Source organism: Chinchilla lanigera, unplaced genomic scaffold, assembly GCF_000276665.1.
Source record: "Chinchilla lanigera isolate Chin_1 unplaced genomic scaffold, ChiLan1.0 scaffold00031, whole genome shotgun sequence".
In the NCBI taxonomy this organism is placed as follows: domain Eukaryota; kingdom Metazoa; phylum Chordata; class Mammalia; order Rodentia; family Chinchillidae; genus Chinchilla; species Chinchilla lanigera.
In genome coordinates, this window is record NW_004955432.1 from 1,667,599 (window position 1) to 1,683,735 (window position 16,137).

Genomic DNA, 16,137 nt, shown 5'->3' on the forward strand with positions numbered 1-16,137 from the left:
TCTGGGTTCCTGTTGCATGGAGTATTGTTTTCCATCCTTTGACTTTCAGTGTGTGAATTTCTTTTTGAGTTAAATGTGTTCTTGTGTACAGCATATTGTTGGATCTTGTTTCTTGATCCATTCTGTCAGTCTGTTTCTTTTGATTGGTGAATTGAGACCATTTACATTGATGGTTATAACTGGTATTGATTGACTTATCCTTGTCAAATATTTTCCTGTTGTTGGTTCTTTTTCTTTTCTTTCTGTTTAATTGCTTGCCTTGCCTGGTGTGGTCATTCTGTTGGAATTCAGGGAATTGTTTTTTTTCTAGATTATCCTTCAGAACATTTTGGAGTGCTGGTTTAGTGGTAATGAATTTCTTCAGGTGTTCTTTATCATTGGAAGTATCTTAATTCCCTATTAGTTTTGAAAGATAACGCTGGGAAGTATCTCAGTCTGGGTTGGAGGTTGTTTCGCTTAAGGGCATTGCATTCCAAGCTCTCCTTGATTTAAGTGTTTGTGCTGAGACATCTGCTGTGATTCTAAGGGGCTTTTAAAAAAATAGGTGATTTGTTTCTCTTTCTCTAGCAGTTTTTAATATTATGTTCTTGTGTTGAATTTCTGGAATCTTTACCACTGTATTCCTTGGTATAGATTTTTTCTTTCTATACACTGCACTTATCTGTATATCAAATTCTTTTTCCATGCTTGGGAAGTTTTCTGCCATGACTTCTGTGATCTGGTGTTTGTTTTTATGCCCTTTGTGCTATCTTCTGACTTTTAATTGATTCTGATCAATCTTACCTTATTCTTTATATTGTCTAGCAGCTGCTGGATTGATATTTAGTGGTCCCTTGCTGTTTTTAAGAACTCTTTCATTTGATGATCCCTAACTATAGAACTGTCTTCTAGGTGTGATATCACCTTGTTTGATTCTGCTATGTATACTTTAGTAGAATTTTAAATCTCCTGGATATCTTTTTGAATTCATTTCATGGATCCATTTCTTCCTTATGTTGGGCATTCATGGTTTCCATCACTTGCCTAAGAGCCTCTATTTTTTTTATCTGTATCTACTCTAGATGTACTTACCATGTCCTTCTTTATAGTCATCTTCTCTTTTGCTATCTGTGAAATTATTTTCAGTTTTTTTCTTATCAGTCTTGGCTTGAAGTCCATTTTGTTATGGGCCAGTGTCTGGATTCCCAGTCTCTGAGTGGCTGATTTGCTGCTGTTTACTGCTCTCCCATCTTCCCGGAAGTCCTCCTACTAGGACTTTTTCAAGAGAGCCTCATTCCTCTGCTTTGTTACTTCTGCTAACATTTCAAGAATTTCATGTGTGTGGTTTTGATTTCTTTCACCTCAGTGCTCCTTGGAGCTGCTCTGGTTGACTTGAAGGTCTGGGGCTGCATCTTGCTTCAGTGTCTTATTCTGTATTTTTAAAACAAATTTATTTGCTGCATTCATGCTTATAAATTCTTAAGGTAGGTAGTGTTATTTCTAGTATGGAGACCTCTTTAGTAAATGACTGCTTTTCAGAGATGTCTTCTAGATGTAGCTGGCTTTTGGCTTTTGAGTCACTCCCAAGTCCAGCCTCTTCAATTTATTAGGGATGGAAAGTTGCTGCCTATTTGGCCTAGCAGCCAGTTCTTGGTACTGGACTATGGTATTGTGTATGAGCCCCTTGTTTTGGTTGATACATTGTGTCAATTTGAGTCTAGAGGCTTGGCTAAGTGACTCAGCAGTTCTACATCCTGGGCTGAAAAGGATGTGCCCTTAACCCTCTAGGATGTTGTTTATTGTGTCAATTTGAGAAGTTTAGAAGGTTAAGTGACTGAGCAAGGGGCCAGGGTCCTTACTTTGTATTCATCCTGAGCCTGTGTAACAGGAGGACATGAAGATTATGTGAGTGCTATACTCCCTGGGTAGGGTTAGCTTGCATACAGTATAGGGAGGAAAAAAGGCTTGTCCCTACCCCCGTTTGCTCTTGCTGTTTTTGCTGTCTTACGCTGTCTTGAAGTGCTGCCCCTGTGCCCTGCCACCCTGCCTTGGAGCCAGCTGATTATAGACTGAAACCTCCACAAATGGTAAGCTAAATAAACCTTTCCTTCCTTAATTTAGGGTATTGGGTATTTTGTCTCAGCAATGAGGCAAAAGTAACCAGGATACCCAGGCAGTCTCAGTTTTGGGGTACAAGGAAGAACAGCGGATCACAACAACTACCTCATGTTGGCTAAAGTACAATCAGGAATAACAATAGCATCAAGATCTAGAAAATGACAAATTGTGGTACTATTAATTTGCCTCCTTTAGTCGTACATTTATAGTTATATAACAAACTCTAAAATTAGAAAATCATGTATGATAAATATCTGTACTCAATGGAATGATTTTACCCTTAAGAGCAAATTTAAAGGGGATAAGAAGAAAAAATAGAAATAAAAGAGGAGAGAGATTAGAAGCAAGGCTGAAGGACAAAGGAAGATTTCCCAACTTTTGGGAAACAGGTGAAGAAGACAGGAGGGAAGAAAGACTGAAAACACAAAAATAAGAACAAAACAAAAAGAAGTATAAACAGTTTTCACACTCATAAAATACAAGCAATCATTAAAAAAAGCAAAAACAAAAAAGATGTCTCCTATTTCAAGCCTATGGTTTTTTACTGGGGTCAATAGTTTTGTTGCCAATTTAGGGCGTGTCTCTGCTGTTACTGGTAGGCAAAGGAGGTAAAGTGCAGATCCGTGCTGGCTGAGCTCAGCAAGCCCATGGTAGGAATAGGGTGGGGTGCTGGTTCTGGTGTTTTCAATTCTTAGAAGTTCAGACAGGTCTTGGACTCTGCTTTGGGATTGGGGCCTGAGTTGTTCAGCCTACAACTCTCTGGTTGTCTCTGGCCAGCCTAACCTTAGCAGCCTGATGCTAGATGTGTCCTGTGATTGTGTCTCACCTAGTCACTGGGAGCCTTGAGAGGAAGTCAACCCACAGCTTCTTCAGGTCCCAGGTGTAGTTGGCCCCTCCCTAAAATGGTATCTGGTCAACCACGCTATCCAGGGGACACTTGCATTGGAGTCACTCACCAGCTGTTGTAGTTCACAGCATCCATTGGTAGACTGGAGCCTCCTCACTCACACTGAGAGCCAAGAGTCAGGGAGAAAATGCAGTTTGCCACCTTCTTTTTCTGTGTTGAGGTCTTTCCCTTCACTTTATCTGTAGGCTTCAATTCTCCCTTCAGATATCTTCCCAGGTCCCAGGGGTCCACCTCTCTCCTCTTCTCCACGTTGTTATGTTCCAGTGTCTGGATTCCCAGTCTCTGAGCGGCTGATTTGCTGCAGTTTACTGCTCTCCCATCTTCCCGGAAGTCCTCCTACTGGGACTTTTTCAATATCCAAGAAAATTTCTGTTTTCAGGAAAATAGCTCTGAGGTTAAACTTAATTCAGTGTAGCTTGAAATGACGACAATGAAATAAATACTTTATATAACATAAATAACACTGAAAATTATAAATGGAACTTCCTAAAGTTGCGGTCAGCCTCATTTGACTCATCTACAAACAGGGAAGACAGGGAAGATATACTTTATCTTTATTTAAAATGTGTCTGTTTTGCAGTGTGGCATCTCATATTGTTCCTTGTGTAGCTTTTTCCTTCCATTTCAGTCCCAGGTCCTCAGTGGCTTCTCTCTAATCAGTCAAAAGGCAACGCTGCCCTCTGCTGTTCACCATGTGACTCAGCATTGGTGACAACAGTCTGAAATTTTTGAGTTGAGTTGGGGAATGAGTTAGAATGTAATTTCAAACACTTTTCATTCTGTAGATGAGAAAAAATAGAAAGAGAGAGGGAAATTGATTTAATGGCATTATTTCTTTTTTTTTTAACTTTCTTTAAAAAATTCTACCATTTTCCTTCCAGCTATCATTTGGGAGAGCTTGACTCTCAAATTGGAGTTACTTCAATGCAAGTTTTTTTTTGTGGTAGTGGTGTAATTAATTTTAACTTTTTGGTGTAACTGATAAAGTAGACTCTTAATTTGGAATGAAACAAGACTTGTGTTATATTTATTATGTTTCACATTTTTTAATAGTTTTATGTTGTTTTTCACATAGTTGTTTTTAGCTAGAAAACTAATAACTTTCCAGAGAAATATTAATTGAGAAATCAAGATGTTCCATTATTAAATTTAGAGTTACCATGATTGCAAATTTTTGTCAAACTGGGGTTAATAGAAATTTGTGAAAAAAATGTATTTGTTCCTTACTACACACAAACTGGTGTCTTACATACCATTTCTCATCAAAAAGAACCAGAGTTTTTTGGAGAAAGTGTCAGTTCCAGATCAGGAGCATAAAATGTGCAGAGCCTAGAATAGTAGTTCTTAACTTTTTGGGTTCACAGTGCCTTTATATTTTTAAACTAATGATAACTGTAAAAGTATTTGTGTAGTTTTTATACATATTGAAAGCTACTGTAATAAAATTAAAGCCAAGAAATTAAAATATTTGTTGATTCATTTAAAAATACTATATTGGTGAATTCCTACCATCCTATCTAGTGAAACTATATATTATCTCTAATGTTCTTTTAAAGTATTATTTTCTTATTCTCTTTAATGGCTTGATCAATCTTCCATTCTTACATCTGGTAATCTAAGCAACTACATTGAAGATAACAGTATGTAATATAACAACCACTGTTAATCCCTATCATTTTGTTTGAAACCCTGTATCATTTTTAATGTCCTTGCTTTGTTTTATTTATGTTTTGCTATTATTTCTTTTACTGTTCTCTTTAAAATAAAAGAAAAAAGAAAAAAACACTGTAATAAACCTGTTCTGTAATGTATACCATATTTGTATTATAATAACTTTTTATTGAAACAAAGAATATTTAGTAAGAAGGGTAGCATTATTTTGTTACATTTTTAGAGTTTTTAATGTCTGGCTTGATGTAAATCAGCTAAATTATCTGCCTCTGAGTTCAATCTGTCATGATACAAACAAATTGTACACACACATACATATATATGTTTACACACGTACATGTTTTGTGTGTGGTATTCTTACTGAAGCATGTGAAGAAAATAATTAGATATGTAATTAGTAAAGGAAGTAGTACTTTAATACCCTTTTCAGATTATTGTTCTTTAATTTGGAGAAAAATGAAATTATAGTTCAGTATTTGGAGAAAAATAATAAACATTGGATTAATATGTTCCCACTGACTTGAACTGTCAGTGGTTCATGCATGACTGTCCCATCAGATGGTTGGTAGAGGTGGTATAGTCATGCACATGACAGTCATGTATGTACCACAAGCAGTTCAAGCTGCCTGCAAGTGAGACAAGAATTATGGCTGTTTGTGAATGTGTTAAAGCAAGAATAGTAGCTGTAAATGAGGAACAAATAGTTTGAAAGTAATACAGCTTGGAATTAAAGCCATACTGTTTGAAACTCAAATTTAAGTGGATATTTTCTGATATTGTACTTTCAGTGTAGAAACTGAAACCATAATTGTGAACTTTTTATACTGTGTTACATTAAAATCCATTGATCTGTCTTGAATGTTGAATGGTTCTTTTATCCATGTTTGAATTTGTAACATCATGAACTGGTCATTTGGAAAAAACGATTCAGTGAGTTATGAAGATCTTGTAAGCATTATACATTTTAAAATTAATAACATTATATTTAAATATCATCATTGATTAATTAGTATGTATATGTTCATGTATTTGTGTATGTATATGTATTTGTGTGTATGTGTTGGGCTAGAACCCAGGGCTTTGTGCTTGCTAGAGAAGCTCTATACCACTGAACTAAATCCCTAACCCTGAACATTCTTTAAATATTGGGAAGCCATTGAGGTCATGATGATGGATTGATGTTTTTTAGAATTATAATTTTTGCTCAAAAGCCAAATTTTACCATTGACAGCATCTATCAAATTTCCTTGTTATGATGAGCTCATTTTGATTATTTCCACAAAAATGTTTGCCATAATGTCTGAGTAATCGGTTTATCCTTTGCTTTTTGAATAATGATGTTCTGTGAAAAATGTGACTTGTTCAGCTTGCAAGTTGTGTAAATGTTGTCTCCCAAGCTGTCATATTACTGTACACTAGAAGTGTTTTGTGTACACAAGAATATTAAGAGAAGATACCTACTCATTGGTGCATTTTCAGAAACTGTGAATGCGTGGTGGTGAAGGAGTATAGTGAACACTAGTACACTTTGTTGTCACTCACTACCTTAATTTGTGCTGTCAGCTCTTTATACACCATACCTTTGGACCATCAGTGCAAACATCAACTCAAAGTCAAAGGTAAATAGTGGCGTAGTATTTTATGAAAATGGGTTTTGACCTAGTAGATTTTCTGAGAATGTCTCAGGTGCCCTCAGAATTTTGTAAACCATACTTTGAGAATTGCTGGTCCTTAAGTGATTTATCAGGCTAGAAAGCCAGTTTGTTATCAAAGATTTCTGTTAAAAGACTCAAGATACAACTTGAAGAGGCTCCAGTTGGCAAAGAGGACAGTTAACTGTTAATAGTGTAATGATCATACATACCAAATATGTTTGTGAGTTCTTGTTGTTATAAGAAATTAAAATACTATATTTCATTTATCACTGTGGAGGATTTTAAGGAATGAACCAATTCTTCTGAAAACTGGTAAACACAAGTACATTAAAAACTCAGCCCCTTATGGGGGTGCACGCCTGTCATCTTTCATTTGAGAAGCTGAGGTGCAGGATAGTGAGTTCCAGCGGAGCCTGCGCTCTGGAGTGAGATGGTGTCTCAGAAAACCACATGTACACACAGTCATTATTATCTTTGCTTTTATTTGATTAAGTCTACTTATGGATAGCCGGATATGGATAGAATCTTTATGGGTTTATTTATACTTCACTTCAAGGAATAACTCCAGTGAACAAACGAGGGGGGAATGGGGTGGTAAAGTTATTACTGTTTTGCAACCTGTAGCGAAGTGATGGCTGGGGTAACAGACAGACAGTGTTTGCCTGTTTAGATCATTGTCATTTTGCAGGAAATATATAGGTTACAGAAGCATATTAATGATACCAAAGATTTGTAATGTGAATTCCAGAATGAGGGAAGCTGTAATACATTTAAGCTTTTTCAATAAACAGATTGTGAGGGGGGAAAAAAAAGAATGCTCAAAAGCCTGTAGATTAAGACAAAAGCTCCTGAAGGATTTTTAGTTGGATAGCTACTTGATGAAATGTGTGGTTGCATAAATCTACACGTGTGATATAATGGCATAGAACTATATACCTACCAGTGTCTTGTTTCTTGGCTTTTATACTATTCTATAGTTATAAAAATGTGGCCATTGGAGAAACTGAGGAAAAGTTCAATAAGGGACCACTGTAGTAATTTTGCACCTCCCTCTAATTCCATTATTATTTAAAATAAAAGGGAGAAAATCACTGTTTTAAATTGAATTATTTGGCATCAAAAAGGGAGACAGACTAGAAAGTTGTGAGAGATGATGGCTGCTTGGTCTTGGGCAGTAATAGAAATATTATAACAATAGAGAGAGAGGTGAATGGGTCCAAGATGTTTTAGAGACGACACTTGTACTGGGTTGGCATGTGGGAAAGGGAGTCTAGGCAGATTTTTATTTTGAGCAACCATTTTTGGTGGTTTCAGTGTAAGTTTAGGAAGGTTAAGATTGCAAAAGGAACAGGTAGGGAGAAGGAAACAGAACTTTTATACTGGGTTTATTAGGTTAGGTAAGTTATCATGGATTGAGGCCACAGTTGAAAGTAGGAGCTAAGTAGCATATATGATAATTATAGTTGAAGGATTAGATGAGATCACCCACAGCAAAGGTGCAGAGAGAGTAAGGAGAGGGAGGCTGCTGCAGTGTTGCCAGGGGAAGACTTCAACATCTAGAGGTGTGGCAGAGGATCTAAGAGAAGTGGTTCTTAGAAGAAAATCAGCAGAGTATGGAGTTACTGAATCCCAAAGAACAAAGTGAAGAAAAAGAGGGCTGGCTGGCTTTGATGGCGCTGAGATGCTGAATATAAGGATAGAAGTGAGGCTTTTGGGAGACCTCAGGGTGCAGAAGGCACCGCAGCAGTTTGAAAAGTGAATAATATATGAGGGATTGTAGAGTGCAAGTACAGAAACTGTTCTCAAGGAATACCAGAGAACTGGTAGAAGATTCTAGGTCATATTTGTGGGCTGATAAGTATGATCCAGTGGAAGGGGAGAGATAGATGATAAATCATAGATGATAAATCAGGTAGATGATAAATGGAATGTCAGATGTATGTATAGAGGAATCATTCTTTGAATTTCAGCATAAAAAGCAGAAGAGAGCATTTTTTTTCTAAGAGAGAGAACACATCTCTTGCTCAGAAACTCTCCAGCCCATTCACTGTAAAAGCCAAAGTTCTTTGCAAGATTATTCTGCTTTCTGCCACGTCCATATGCAGCTCTCACGTCATCTGTGACTACTAATCTCCTTTAAGTTGGCCCCAGCCACAGGGCTACCTCCTTGTCCTTTGAATGCGGCACGTGGGCTCCTGCCCTGGGGTCTTGGTGGTTGTGACTTCTTCTTTCTGCTGGAACCTGCGCAGCTGATTTTTAACTTCTTGTTTCTATCAGGGCTGCCCTTAAATGATACCCTTTCAACGAGGTCTTCCCAGACTGCTCTAAAATTGTGCCCCTCCTCCTTGTACTTTTATTTTCCCTAACCTGCTTTTCCTCTGGAGCACCTTTCACCAATTGACATCCTGTATAATTTACAGTTTATTTAACTAGACCCTTATCATTAGAATGTTCATTTTATGAGAGACAGAAATTTTCATTTTGTTTATAGCATGTTGGCAACACCTGTAACAGGATTATGTATACAAATGTTTGCATAATGAAAGAGAACAGCAAACAAAGAATATAATGTAGGTAGAGAATCAGATAGGTTTAACAGTCCACTGGTGGAAAAATTGAGTACATTCTTACTTGATTTTATAGCAATTTTCTGAAGCAGACATTAGTTGAGAGTGGAATGGGATGGGAAGAAGGAGTTTTCAGAGTCATGAGGAGAGCAGAGAAAGTGTAAAAAGTCTTCGAGAATGGAAAGGTGAACTTGCGGGGTGTGATGTAAAATTACTGAACTGGGATTGGATGCACATTTGTGATTTGTAGTTTTCTGAAAGTAGTTTCTTAAATCAGATTTTAACAATATTACAAAACAGAGTAAGGAAACGTGACGTGCCTTAACGTTTTTAGAACAGTAGTGATCTTTACAATATTGAATTTACAATTGATATGGAATATGCTCTAATGTAAAGTAACATCCTCTTTAGTGTTACCAATAATTCCCGGATTGTGGGACTCTTGGCTCAGCTGGAGAAGATCAGTACTGAATCTTCAGAATCAGATACTGCTAGATATGTCACTTCAAAAATTCTTCATCTGGTTCAAAGTCAAGGTAAGCTTTAATCTCTTTTTTGTTTGTGAAATGCATTTTTGATTGAACTCAGGGCATTTGTACTGAACTTTGTTCCCAGCTGTTTCTCTACCCCTCCCCAGACCCTTCTTTCTTTTTATCATTTATTCTATTCTATTGTAGTATTTGAGATTGACCCCAAGGGCCTGCATACTGAGGTACGTCCCCAGTACCCACATCCACTTAAATTTTTTTTTTTTAAATTTTGAGACAGGGGCTTGCCTAGTGACTCAGCCTGTGCTCAAACTTTTGATCCTCCTGTCTCATCCTCCTAGAGTGCCTGAATTACAGGTGTATGCCTAGCTAGGTAATACATTTTTTTTTTTTTTTTAATCTGTTCTTACTAATGTAGACTTTGCCTATCAAAGCCTGGAAGCTCCTACTCACAATATCACTACTGAACATATGCTGTCACACTACCCCCTTCCCACCTTGCCACCTTCTACTGGGTTGATCACCCCTAAATAGTATTCCCTGAGGTCGTATAATATAGTGATTCTGTTTATAGTATCTTGGGGTAGTCAGCCAACACACCATATGTTAGTAGTGAAACATGGTTCCTCATTTAGAGTGTAATCTAATGGCCTATCCACTTGGGAGAGGATAGAGATTTATAGTTCAAAGAGAAGAAAAAGAAACGCAAACGACCAATAAATATGTGAAAAGTTTCTTTACCACTTTAAAATTCAGGAACTGTTAATCAAAACAACAAAGACACTAGTCAGACTGGCAGAAATTAGGGGGAATGACAACTTCTGGTGCTGTTGAAAGGCCTGGGAGATAGTGTATTCTCATATACTGTTTGGGGTGCAGTATTTGTAACAGACTTTGGAGAAAATAGTCTGGCAGTGCTTGTGCAAATTTAAAATGTACCTAACAGGACAAGGCCAGCACCCTGGGAGAATGGGCAGGTACAGAGTGAAATAAAGGACGTGGCAGCAGCACTAACCTCAAGAGGAGCCCATGGCTATTGTAATCTACAAAAACAGCGGGGTTTTACCCTGAAAGTGACTCTTTTATGACAGGCTAGAGTTGGAGAAGAATCCCAGTGCAGTGCCTGCCATATTGCCAGAGAGTGTTTAGTCAGGTGCCACCTTGGGAAGGAGCTGATCAAGACTGAGCCACAAAACAACTCCACTTGAGTTTCCACTGTTACCCTCCCACAGTGGCAGCCAGTATTACCCTCCAGTATTAGTCAGCTGTGGAAAGGGTGTGGGTTAGATCTAGACCCTGGAGAAGTTTAAACTCAGGCTGGGAAGGGTATGGCCCCTGGCTTCTGTAATGTGAAGCTAGGCCTGGCCAGTATGATTTTCGAGGTTGATGGATCTGAAAGGGCTGGCTTGATTGGCTTAGCCACAGCAGTCTCCTGAACCCCTGACCTGCTGCCGACCTTCATTAGAGACCAGTGGTCTTACTGCTTTCTCCAGTGTGAGCAAGAACACATTTCTGCTTGGATGGTTGACATTATCGGGGATGTACAAATAGGAGCTTCTGGAGCGAGGTAGGGGAAACCTCACAAACCCACAGACCATAAAGCTAAGCAGAGAAAATCATGACTTGCTGAATTCTAAGACTACAGATCCTGGAAAGAAACTACTCATTCAAAAATATAGGATTTTTTGAGAGGGGTGGACCTCAATTGTTTACTTTCTTTTTCATTCAATTTTTTTTTTCAGGTTTTTTTTTTTCTTCTTTTAAAATTTTTCCTCTTAATTTTGCTCTTTTCTTTCTTATTTGTTCTTTTTTGTTGCTTTTATATAATACTATTAGTTTCCACATAGGATCCTTTATCTCACTTATTTCTCCTGCTTCTTATCTTCCATGAATTAATTTTTCAGATTCTACTTTTTTCATTCTCTGTCCCTACCCGTTTTATCTTTACTTGTATAACCATTAAGGTTTATGAATCTTTACATAGTAAATTCTATACTTTTACTTTTGAATACTATTGGGTTGTTAGTGGAGGTGTAGTTGCAGTCTTTAGTACATATTTATGTCAATATTTGGTTTGTTTTAGAGCTCATACTATAATTATAGATCTCTTTTTTAGTGTTTTTGACACTATCACTGTTACTGTTTGTTGCTATTACCAACATGGCACAGTTGTTGCTGTTGATTGATTTTCTTCATATGCCAATATCTGGATTGCCTTTGTGTCTTTAACTGTGGCCCTTTCCTGGGGAACTAGGTGCTGGGTCAAAGATACTGCAGCCTCCCTTTCCAGGTAAATGGGGGTGGTTGGATCTTGGGACAGGAGCAAAGGTTATAACCAAAGTTTTCATCACTGAAAAGCAGACACTTACTAAAGATGACAGTATATAGTAACAAAGTCTTCCACTGTAATCAACCCACAAACCTCAGCACAAAACAAAACAAAACACCAATTAGAAACATGAGTAGACAAGGCAACAGAAATGCTTCTAAAAACTGTCAACTCCCCCAGAGCTAATACATGGGCCAGTGAAGGGGAGGGGGAGTAAATCAGAATCCACAAAACTGAATTATTTGAAAGGATAATAGGAGATTTAAAAAAAAAAAACAACACCAATAAGATGCTCAGCATAAGACTAAAGAGATAATGGACTTAGTAAATAAAATGATCAGTGAGTTTAAAGGTAACACTTAAAAAAAGCTAGGTGAGCTAAACAAAATGAACCAAAACATGAATGACCAGTTTAGCAAAGAATTATAGTCCTTAAAAAGGTACCAAGTGGAAATTAAGGAGATTAAAAATTCTCTTGAAAGTACGGACAGCAGAAGCAACCAGTGTGAAGATAGTATCAAAACTGGAAGACAGGAATACTTTTGGACAGACATACCTTGAAAACAAGAGAATATGAAAAATGGCATACAAACCTGTTTATTGAAATAATAGCAGAAAACTTTTCAAATAAGGGAAAAGAATTTAATACACCTAAGTGAGGCATATAGAACCCCAAATACCCATGATCAGAAAAAAACCTCTCCACAACACATCATAATTGGAATCCCAATAATCTAACACAAGGACAGAATCTTACAAACTGTTAGAGAAAAGCAACAAATCACTTACAAGAATGTCCACTATTACAACTCCTATTCAGTGTAGTACTGGAAACAGCTAGAGCAGTCAGGCAAGTGAAAGATGTAAAAGGGATAGTACAGGAAAGGCAGAAGTTAAATTATCATTATTTGCAGATGACATGATATTCTACATAGAAGACCCAAAAATTTCCACCAAAAGACTTCTAGAATAACCAAATTCAGCAGTCTAGCAGGATATATTGTCACACACAAAAGCAGTAGTGTTTTGCTACACCTGTAATGAACAAATTGAAAAAGAAGTTAGGACTATAGCAAATTATCTATCTTTTCATCTACTTGGCTGTCAAAAACAAGCTCAGTTTTTCCCTAAGATTATGTATGATTAACTGTATTATTATAGTGCTGATGAAGTCCCCAATTGTTTGACATTTTTGGAAAAGACAATAATGCTAAGCTGAAAATATTTTGAGATTTTACTATTATTCTAATTCCATCAAACTTCGTTAGTTGAGGAATACAGGTCCTGATGATACAGAATTTTTACCATACTTTCAAATCAGTAAGTTTACTACTGTTTCCTACATTAGCAAGCTAAAAAACAATCATTTCCTGTAGGTCTAGCAGTTTCTGTGTGTCTGCCTGACAGAGTACACCATCTCCCCCTCCATATACATGGAACAAGGAAAGTTTAAAAAGATAAGTAGGAGGGCACAAACAGAAAAGTTGTTGTATTTGCCATTCATATGTTGTTTGTTTAGGTACTTAAGTCATTCTAAATCCATTTCATAAGACAATGTGGAAGAACAATGGGCATGTGGAAGAACAGTGTGCTGACAGAGAGTCATAAAGAGAGGTATTCGCAGAGTAATACAGAGATAAAGATGAGAGAGGTAGGATCATGGGATGATGACTATCTTGCAATATACCTGGAAAGTACTGTTGCAGAAGTCTTCAAAAATAATAGACTGAATTTTCATATGTCTCAATTATTAATCTTACTATTTCACAAATTAAGTGCAGATTGTACCGTGATTATGATGCTGAAATCAGCATAATAAAGATGTTCCTTTTGTAAAGAAAAGAAAAAGAAATTAGGAGTACAGTACTCTTCACAGTAGCATCAAGAAAACATCAGTGCTTGGGTATTAAGCTAACCAAGGACATAAAAGGCCTCTATGATGAAAACTATAGTTCTTTGAAAAATAAGATTGAGGAGGACATCAGAAAATCCAACGATAACCCCTGTTCCTGGATAGGCAGAACCAGTATAGCCAAAATGGCCATCTTCCAAACTAATATATAGATTTAATGCAATCCTAATAAAAATACAGTAGTATCCTTTCAGAACTAGAAAAAACAACCCTAAAATTCATATGGAACCAGAAGAAACCCAGAATAACAAAAGCAGTCTTGGGTAACAAGAGCAAAGCAGGAGGCATCAGAATCCCAGATTTCAAGTACAGTGGTAAAAACAGCCTAGTAGTGGTACAAAAACATACATATTAATGAATAAGGCAGAATAGTGATAGAGAAGCAACCCCATGCACCTCAAAGTTTCTGATATTTAACAAAGGAGCCAAAAACATACAGTATAGGAAAATAGCCTCTTTTTAGATGGTGCTGGGATAACTGGCTACCCACAGGCAGAAAATTCAATCTAAACTGACATATATCACCATGCACTAAACTAAAATAAAATGGTGACAAATACAAATGTTAAAACAGAAACACTTAGTCTTTTGGAAGATACAATAGATAACTCTTGACATAGGCAAGGCCTTTCCGAACAGTACCTCAGTTGCAAAAGAAATAACATTAAGGATCAACAAATGGAATCAAATCAAGTTAAAAAACATTGCACAGCTAGGGAAATAACCAACAGAGTGAAGAGAGAGCTTACAGAATGGGATAAGATTTTTGCCACCTAGTTTTGGGAACAAGGACTAATTGGTGTCTATAATATAGAAAGGGCTAAAAAAATTAGACCCTCTAAAATAGAGTACCCAGTCAAACAATGAGCAACTGAAATGAACACATACTTTCCAGAAGAAAAAGTGTCAATGGCCAATAAATACATGAAAAACTGTTCAGCATCACTGGCTGTTAGAGAATACTTTCCAGAAGAAAAAGTGTCAATGGCCAATAAATACATGAAAAACTGTTCAGCATCACTGGCTGTTAGAGAATACACGAGTACAACAATGAAATTCCATCTTATTCCAGATAGAATAACTATCATCAAGAAATTAAATAATGAGAAGTGCTGATGAAGCTGCAGGGAAAAAAAAACACTTTTACATCATTGGTAGGAATGTAAACTAGTACAACCGTTATGGAAATCAGTGGGGAGTTCACTTAAAAACACTAAAACTAGAAATTCCATTTGACTTTATATTCCTTCTAGGAATCTTCCTGAAAGAATTAAAGACATCATATTACAATGATACCTGCATACCCATGTTTAGAGCATAATAGCTAAATCTTCACAGTTGCCTATATGTCCATCAGCAGATGAATGGATAAAGAAAACGTGATATTTATACACAACGGAGTACTACTCTGCCATAAAGGTGGATAAATTTGAGTCATTTGTAGTACAGTAGATGCACCTTGAGCTAATAATGTTAAGGAAAATAAATCAGAGACAGAAACTTAAATATCACATGGTTTCACTTATATAAGAAAACTAAAATATAAATAAAGAACAAAACAAAAGACAATAAGAAATAGTAAGCTAGATCTTTTGCAAATGAAGAGGATCCAACAGATGAAGCTGGGGGGAGGAACAGAGGGGAAGGGGTGGAAAAAGAATTGAGATTTATTGTGTACATGTGCTAACTTTTCAAGAGGACTGTGATTGTTATATACTGCAAACATGTACAAATAAAAAATAAAGTTAAATAAAGTACTCCTTGGTACTTGATCAGACATTTCCAGTTTCAAAAATGTATTTGAGTGAAATAAAAAACCTGGCATCAAAAGGGATGTTTGGGGAAGTTTATTGCAGCATTGTTTATAATATGAAAAATCAGGAAACAATCTGAATATCCATCAGTGAGGGAATGATTGGATAAACTTCAATATGGCCAAAATAGAACTTAATACCATAATACACACTTGTTGTCAATAATAAATTACTTCTCATGGAGGCTCTTGTAACTCCAGCGTTTAGGCCCAATTAAATCAGTAGTGTTAAAGGTTTGCAGAGAGCTTGAGAATTGAGAGCCCTTCTGTGTGGCAGGGAATGACAACATTTTCTGTGGAAGGCTCGATAGTGCTTGTTGGGAGACATTGCAAGCCCTGGTTTCTGTCAGCTGCACACCCTGCCCTTGGTGCACAGAAGGAGCCAGAGGTAATTTGTGAATGAGCTGGCACTGCTGAATTAATATGCTTTTCTTTATCAGTGCTGAAAAATTATAACATATGGGACATACAGTATATATGTAACCATATGAGTTGTCCTGGAGACCTTAATTTTACATATTAAGTAAAGTGTAAATTTCATTCATATTACTCTAAAGCCAAGATAATACCTTGTACAAGGTAAGCCATTTTATTTGTATGTAGTGTTTTTAACTACAAGGCAAAACACATAAAGGGAGGATGCATACAAAATGGTTAATATAGTTCTCAGTGGAATAGGAATGGAGTGAGAGCTTCTC

The 16,137-nt window shown here is 36.8% G+C and overlaps 1 protein-coding gene across 6 annotated transcripts in view; it reads left to right on the forward strand.

Moving 5' to 3' along the window:
* Agtpbp1 (ATP/GTP binding protein 1) overlaps window positions 1-16,137 on the forward strand; it is a 187,408-nt gene that overhangs the window by 38,633 nt on the left and 132,638 nt on the right. For all 6 annotated transcript variants that reach the window (XR_261503.2, XM_013516037.1, XM_005387929.2 and 3 more), the window contains exon 3: window positions 9,309-9,433. Coding sequence is in view for 5 of the 6 variants with exons in the window: in XM_013516037.1 (XP_013371491.1) it covers window positions 9,309-9,433 (125 nt within the window). In the remaining variant the exon portion in view is untranslated. The remainder of the gene's footprint in view (window positions 1-9,308; window positions 9,434-16,137) is intronic.